Genomic DNA, 7,580 nt, shown 5'->3' with positions numbered 1-7,580 from the left:
AAAAAAAAAAAAAAAAAAAAAAAAAAAAAAAAAAAAAAAAAAAAAAAAAAAAAAAAAAAAAAAAAAACAAACAAGAAATGGGGCTTGTAGGAATCATTGTAAGGGCTAAAGATTAATAGAAATAGAAGGGAAAAATTTTTTTAAAAAAGGGAGGTGGAAAAATAGCACAAGAGGAAGTAATAAGAGAGAAAAAGAAAAGATACTAAAAGAAAAAAAATATTGAGGTACACAGAGTAAACAGTACAGATGCTACAGAAGAGAAAGATCTAGTTTTGTGTTCACTCAGCTGGGAGCTTAAAACATGCACACAAACATATATGCTCATGTGCACACAGATACCCACACACAGACACATTCCTAAACCATAACCTACAGGTAATTTACCTTGATGTTAATGAAAATTAAGCTTCAGGGTCCACTACTTAGATGAACCTTTACATTACAAGGGCCTTGGTCCTAGAAATGTGTTTATATAGCAATACATCTTTGTAAAATCTATAAAAGCAAGACACATTTACATTCCTTTTCTCAAAAAAAGACCTCAAATTGTACAAACCTTGGGCTCTAAAAAAATCCTGAATCTGTTCCTGAACCAACCCAAAATATTGTGATTCGGTAGGATTGGAAGCAAATGTTGTGTGTATTTTTTTTTAAATATTACCAAGTGATCTGGATGCACAACGAGTTTTGGAAATTACTGAAAAAGGACTATAGATTGATTAGTTTAATGAGTCCTTGATGTCTACGTGGTATTTCTGGAGTTTTGCCACCATTGATTGGCTCATATGCCATATAACACTGTGTAGTTTGGGAAAAGTGGACAATGTGTAACATTCACTTACACATTGCAGTGATGATCACATCCACCTCTGTGTTGAATAATTAGCCATTCGTCTGTATGTACTGGCTATAGCAATATAGTTCTTTTCAACAAGAAATAAAGGGAATTTGGACACGACATTCACAGTTGTAAATATCAAGAAAATAGAGTAAATTTGTTTAACAAAAATCTGGTTATGGAAGCAAGATATATCTGCCAACAGGGTAACTGTTCCTTGGGTTCATTTTGCTTGCTGCCCAGATAAAGCTGATTTATCGAGACAGGAATTGCAATAGAGAAAGAATTTAATTCATGCAGAGCCAGCTGAATGAGAGACTGGAGTTTTGTTATTACTGAAATCAGCCTTCCCCAAAATTCTAAGGCCAGGAATTTTCAAGGATAGTTTGGCAGGCACGGGAATGGGTGCTGTTGATTGGTTGGGGATCCAATCATAGGGGTGTGGAAAATGGTCCTTGTGCATGTTAAGCCTTTCTGGGTGGGGCCACAGGAATCTGAAAAGATATCTCAAAAGGCCACTCAGGTTCTATGATAGTGCTGTTATCTGCAGGAGTAATTGGGGATATTGTGAATCTTGTGTCCTCTGGAATAATGGTAATTGTTTACATCTATACCTTAGCAAAATTCAGGCTCCTCTCATTCTCCTAACCTTTCATTAGTGGTCTTTTATTACCTTTACAAAGGCAGTTTAGTTTTGGAGAAAAGCTAAACTATAAACTAAATTTCTGCCAAAGTTAGCTTGGCCCAAGCCCAGGAACGATTTAGGGCAATCTGGAAGTTAACGGCAAGATGGGGGTTGGTTAGATAAGATCTCTTTCACTATCATAATTTTCTATTATAATTTTCGTGAAGGCAGTTTTAATGGTGCAGCATAGACTGGGAGTAAATAAGGAGAAAACTGATGGTTTGAAATAAGGAAATGTTTAATGGCTGGGAGGTTCAATGAGGTAGGAGTAAAAAGCATTGCAATGAGATAATTGAGCAATATACTTGCAAGAATACGATACAGTGGTTAAAGAGTGAAATGTTTGATCGTGTGACTTTAGAGTTGGTACAGTCTTAGAAGACGTCAAGATTGAGGCTCTGCTTAGGGAATGAGGTAGCTCAAGTCAAGTGGAGGAAAACCTCATTGGAGAGCTGACGATCTGGGCTGAGCTATGGGTTGTGCCATAGATGGTGAAGTCCCATAGGATGATGATAAGTGCAGCCCAGCCCAGTGACTCATGCTTGTAATCCAAGCACTTTGGGAGGCCAAGGTGGGTGGATCATGAGGTCAGGAGTTCAAGACCAGCCTGGCCAAGACAGTAAAGCCATCTACTAAAAATACAAAAATTAGCTGGGTGTGGTGGCAGGTGCCTGTAATCCCAGTTACTTGGGAGGCTGAGGCAGGAGAATTGCTTGAACCTGGGAGGCAGAGGTTGCAGTGAGCTTAGATCATGCCACTGCACTCTGGCCTGGGTGACAGAGTGAGACTCTGCCTCAAAAAAAAAAAAAAAGAAAAAGAAAAAAAAGACTATGAGAAGAGCTTACGGGGAGAGGAAGATCAGGAGGTTTGAGAGGTCACGACAATAAGGACAGTGAGATGGTTTATCTCAGTGTCACGAGCTTCAAAAAAGCAGAGTTATTTTGTTTCTTCTTTTCATTTTTTTACAAGAGGGCAGAGGAAGAAAGGTCTATAAGAGGCACTCATTATAAAGAAGAAGACCACCCTGCCTTCCAACCCTGAAGTGTGTGCTGTGTGGAGAATAAATATTGTAATCTTGAGAAACCTGCAAAGGGAAGTGATGTCCTTGGGAGGCAGTCAGGCTGATGACAAAGCAAGGAGCTAGGAGAAACATTTGAACAGGAAACTGGAAGATTGAGGGAAATTTGGTGATGTTGAAGAGAGGAATCCCAGGGATGGCAAGGAAGCATTTGGGATGAAAATCAGGGTTGGGCTAGGAGAGAGCAGTTTAGGTGAACTGTCTGGGAGATAGATGACAGACAATAAAAGGGGCTTATATGCCAAATATAAGGAAAAGAACTCTGTGAGCCATGGCGATTTGTCCTGATAGGACTGTGGAGGTAGGTGGGCAGTAAGTTAATTCTTTACTGTGCATTCCTTCTACCCATGATAAACTGATAGCAACTGCAGTGAGCGCAGCCTTGGTTGGCAGCAATAAGCAAGTAAATCTTGAGGTCATCTGTAATGGAGGCATAGGCTAGGGAAGGGTTGGGTAGTGGTCCTTTGACCATCCCTTGGACCCAGGGATGAAGCTTTCAATGGCATTCACTGGTACTGTCTCATGGCAGGCAAATGGTTCTTCAGCACTGGCTCCTCTCTCCAGGGTTTTGTGACGGTTTTATAATACTTACCCACCCAATCTAATTCTACCCTTTGAGGGTCACAAAATAGCCTAATAACCACTCTTTTTCTTACCACCCATCAAATGGCTGTTAATATATCTCTGGGACTTCTCCTATTCTAAATCTTCTTTTGGCTGAATGTACATTCATTTTTTTCTATTGAGGTAAAGTTTACATAACATAAAACAACCATCTTAAAGTACACAATCCAGTGACATTTATCACATTGTATAACCACCAACTCTGACATGGTTTGGATCCATGTTCTCACTCAAATCTCATGTCAAATTGTAATCTCCAATGTTGGAGGCGGCACCTGGTGGGAGGTGATTGGATAATGAGGGTGGCTTCTCACAAATAATTTAGTACCATCCTCCTGGTACTATCCTCATGATAGTGAGTTCTCGTGAGATCTGGCCATTTAAAAGTGTGTGACACCTCCCCACATCCCTCTCTTGCTCCTGCTTTTTCCATGTGATATGGCTGCTCCCCTTTCACCTTCTGCCATGAGTGTAAGCTTCCTGAGTTCTCACCAGAAGCTGAGCAGTGTCAACACCATGCTTCCTGTAAAGCTTGCAGAAGTGTGAGCCAATTAAACATCTTTTCTTTATAAATTACCAAGTCTCAGGTAATTCTTTATAACAATGCAAGAATGGTCTAACAAAATCTCTATCTAGCTCTAAAATATTTTTATCAGAAGAAAACTCTGTACCCTATAAGCAGTTAGTTCCCATTTCCTTCTCAGCACTTGGGAACCTCTGATCTACTTTCTGTCTCTATGAATTTACCTCTTCTATATGTTTCATATAAATGGAATCAGACAACATGTAAACTTTTTTATCTGGCTTCTTTCACTAGCAAAATTTGTTGATACATTGGATATGAGTTGTGAGAAAAAGAGAGGTGCCTCAGTTAATGCTAAAAGTTTTGGTCTGAGTAACCAGAAGGATGGAGTTATAATATACTGAGATGGAAAAGGCTGTGGGAAGAGCCCTGCAGATTGAAGGAGAAATTCAGAAGTTCAGTTTGGGATATGTAAAATATGAGAGGCTTATTGAACAACTAAATTTGTTTGGGGATGGAGATATTGAGTAGGCATTTGGCTATAGGAGAATGGTTCTGGCCAGACATATAAATGTGGAAGTCATTAGCATTTAAATGATATTTGAAGTCAAGAGAGTCAATTGGATCACGAAGTCAGTGAGTTAGACAAAGAAGAGCAAAGCAGTGATCCCTGGAATATGGAGTACTCCAAGGGTTTGGAGGTTGGGGAGATGAAGGAGAATCAACATGTGATGTAGAAGAAATAGCCAGGGAAGTTGGGGGAAAACCTGGTGAAGTAAGATGAGGTTGGAGAATAGGCTGTTGGTGTTAGTGAAGTGTAGGGCCTTGGTGAGAGCAGTCTCAGGGAACCGGTGTGGCTGAAAGCCTGATTAGACAAGCTTCAAGAGAGAATTACATGCTGAGCAACATAGTGAGATTCTGTCTTTACAAAAAATAAAAATAAAAAAATTAGCTGAGGGTGGGGGCATGCACCTGTAGTCCTAGCTACATGGGAGGTTGAGGCAGAAGGAGCACTAGAGCCCAGGATTATTTGAGTGCAATGAGCTATGATCACACCAATGCACTCTAGCCTGAGTGACAGAGCAAGATTCCTGTCTCTAAGGAGAGACAGAAAGAGAATTAGAAAAGACTTAGAAAAAAGCCAGTCTAGGCATTTCTTTCAGGGTATAGTAGGAGCACTGGTGCTTTCACAAGTCTCCCTGGCTCCAGGTTTGTCCCCATTTTACCATGTCTTCCAAGCTCCTGCCAGAATTTCAGCTTAATGATCAAGAGCATGGGATTTGGAACCGATTGACCTCTGTTCAAATTCCCAACCGTGTCTCTTACTAGTTATGCGACTAAGGCAACTTTCTTACACCTCTTTGAGCCTTTTTAGAATGGGGATAATAATAATATCTATAGCAGAGAGCTGTTATAAAGATTAAATAAGATAATAAATATGGGGTGCTGAGCTTCGTAGCTATTATTGTTGCTGTTATTATTTTCCTAAAAATGCAAATCTGATTTGCATTTGACTCAGTGACTCACATCAGTGAGTCTTCCTTTTTATTGTCCTTCATCATAGGGGTCCTAATTTCATATGCAGGCTTATCACCTTCTCATTTTATACTCCAGGAATATTAAAGGTACTTGTAGGCTGCTAAACCTCTAAGGTGCAAAAGCTGGAGAACATCGGCTCTCTTCAGGGGTTAACTTCAGAAAGTGCTGCTAACAAGGACCTCCACTAGGTGGTGAGCAAGGAAAGAAGGAGGTGAAGGAACGGAAATGAGTCAAGTCCACTGCTTAGCTCTACTAAAGTTTTGCAAACATCATAAATGTGTCTGAAATGCAGTTTTGCTTTGTAGTATTTGCTATTTCCAGGGGCCATCTACCACAGGTAGCCAAGAGTTAGCTTAGAGTTTGTGAAAAAGGGAGGGGAGGGTGGTGGAAGAGAAGGAGGAGGAGGAGAGAGAAAAAGGAGAAAGAGGAGAACAAGAACCAAACAAAAACAAGAACAAGTAGAAGAGAAAGAGGAGGAAAAAGAAGAGGAAGAAGAAGAACAACAACAACGAGGGAAGGAGGAGGAGAAAGAGAAAAAGGAAGAAAAGGAGGAGGGGAAGGAAAGATACACAGAAGAATGGAAGAAAGAATAGAAAGACAGGAGAGAGGGAAGAGAATCTATTCACATTACTTTTCTGGTCAGCAGTTCATTTTTTTTGTCAGTGGGAGGCAACAGAGGCCAGTCTAAGAAAGGGGTGGGGAAAGAGGAAAGAGAAGAGAAGGGGAGGGAAAAGGGGAGGAGGAGGACGTGAGACTGGGTTAGAGAATTGAAAGGAAGCAAGGCTTTCTGGTGACATTCAGTGCAGCCTCCCTGCAGCACAGCACGCTCCCCTTGGGCAAGAACCTGAGACCCCTTGTGCTAAGTCAAGAGGCTGAATGGGCTGCAGAAGAACTAGAGAAGGACCAAGCAAAGCCATGGTGAGCCTTTGAGCCTAAAAGACTTCTAGATGCCCAGATAGAAACTCTTGGGGCTGTAGAGGCAGGTGGCAAAGATAGGAAGAACCCCATTTCAATTCTGGTTTTAAAAACGATAGAAACTAAAAATTTTCTCAGACTCTCAAAAAAGTGATCCTGAAATCTTTCTTCTCAGATGTGGTAATTTCCTCTTGACTTTGTCTCTGGGGAGACTCCTGAAGAGGTACTATTGAAATCAGATCTTTTGCAATAAATGCTATGTCTACATGAGAAGTGATACACTTTGGAAGATAGAATTTTAAGGTGTGCAGGAAATCTGTGACTTTGTCATTTCAGTTATTCAAAATGTATTTCTTTCCATTTAAAAAAAAGAAATACTTCTCTTTCCTGGTGTCTGTTTGGCTAATTGTTTTAGTTATTTGAGGCACTGACCCATTATGATCAAGTGTGAGGCTATAACATTAAATATAAGCATCAATAGTTAATTAAGCACCAACAAGACTTTTAAAAATATACATACTAAATATTAAACAGTTTCATCTAATAGCTCAGCAGAAAAGCAGGTACAAAAATTACTGAACCAAAGAAAAGATTCAGGGCAGTACTGATTAGCAAGCTGAAAGTAAAGCACAAAAGTAAAATAAAACAAAACTATGCATCAGTTCTGATGTAAATTTAAAGTACTTTTTCATCTATGTCTGAGAACCCTGTTACCTCAGACAGGGTTAGTACGCATGTGTGTTTTAATTTGAATATTAAGAAAGTTGTAAGCACCACCTCAAGGGCTGTAAATGCGTGGTTTAAGAGCATAAATCTAAATGTAATTTTGTATTTCATTTGCAGATATTTCCATGGAAATGTCAGAGCATCCAGAGGGACTTATGGAACATCTTCAAGTTGTGGGGGTGGACAATGCTGTGTTGTGGTATGTTATGATATTTACATATCGCTAAGTCTATTTTACTTATATTTATTTTGCTTAAATATCCACAGGTTATACATAGTCTAAGGGAAAATTATTACACAGAGAGCTGTTAATTCCATCCCTTCTATGAACATCTCTTTTCTTCTTACCTTTAGTTCTTCCCAGAAACTCCTGAACACTATTTTTAATCTACCATGGCCCGTGCTATAGGGTTCAAATCCCAACAACCCCAAAAAATTCCCCAATTATAAAGGAATAACGTTAATTAAGAAATCTCTGTTAAGGCACTTACAATCTGTACCAAATATTTAGCACCTCGTTTTCTATTTTTTATTAATAGTTCAGTGTACATTAATGTCATTTCTACAATTACAATATGAGCTCATTAAGGGATGGAACTTTATTGTTTTTGGTCCTCCCATTGATGTGACAATTTTTTTTTTTTTTTTTTTT

The 7,580-nt window shown here is 39.4% G+C and overlaps 1 protein-coding gene across 2 annotated transcripts in view; it reads left to right on the top strand.

The window, feature by feature from the left end:
- The first annotated feature begins 5,871 nt into the window (after nt 1–5,871).
- The window catches only part of SELL (selectin L), a 19,032-nt gene continuing 17,323 nt past the window's right edge, over nt 5,872–7,580 (top strand). Inside the window, exons 1-2 of one of the 2 annotated variants that reach the window (XM_037740511.1) lie at nt 5,872–5,925; nt 7,046–7,127. In XM_037740511.1, the coding sequence (XP_037596439.1) occupies nt 7,115–7,127 (13 nt within the window). In that variant the 5' untranslated portion in view covers nt 5,872–5,925; nt 7,046–7,114. Of the gene's footprint in view, nt 5,926–6,010; nt 6,206–7,045; nt 7,128–7,580 lie in introns of those variants that run through there. The other variant, XM_017534115.2, reaches the window with a different exon arrangement.

The sequence above is a fragment of the Cebus imitator genome, unplaced genomic scaffold, assembly GCF_001604975.1.
Source record: "Cebus imitator isolate Cc_AM_T3 unplaced genomic scaffold, Cebus_imitator-1.0 Scaffold84, whole genome shotgun sequence".
Classification (NCBI taxonomy): Eukaryota; Metazoa; Chordata; class Mammalia; order Primates; family Cebidae; genus Cebus; species Cebus imitator.
This window is presented reverse-complemented; position numbering and strand designations above follow the sequence as displayed.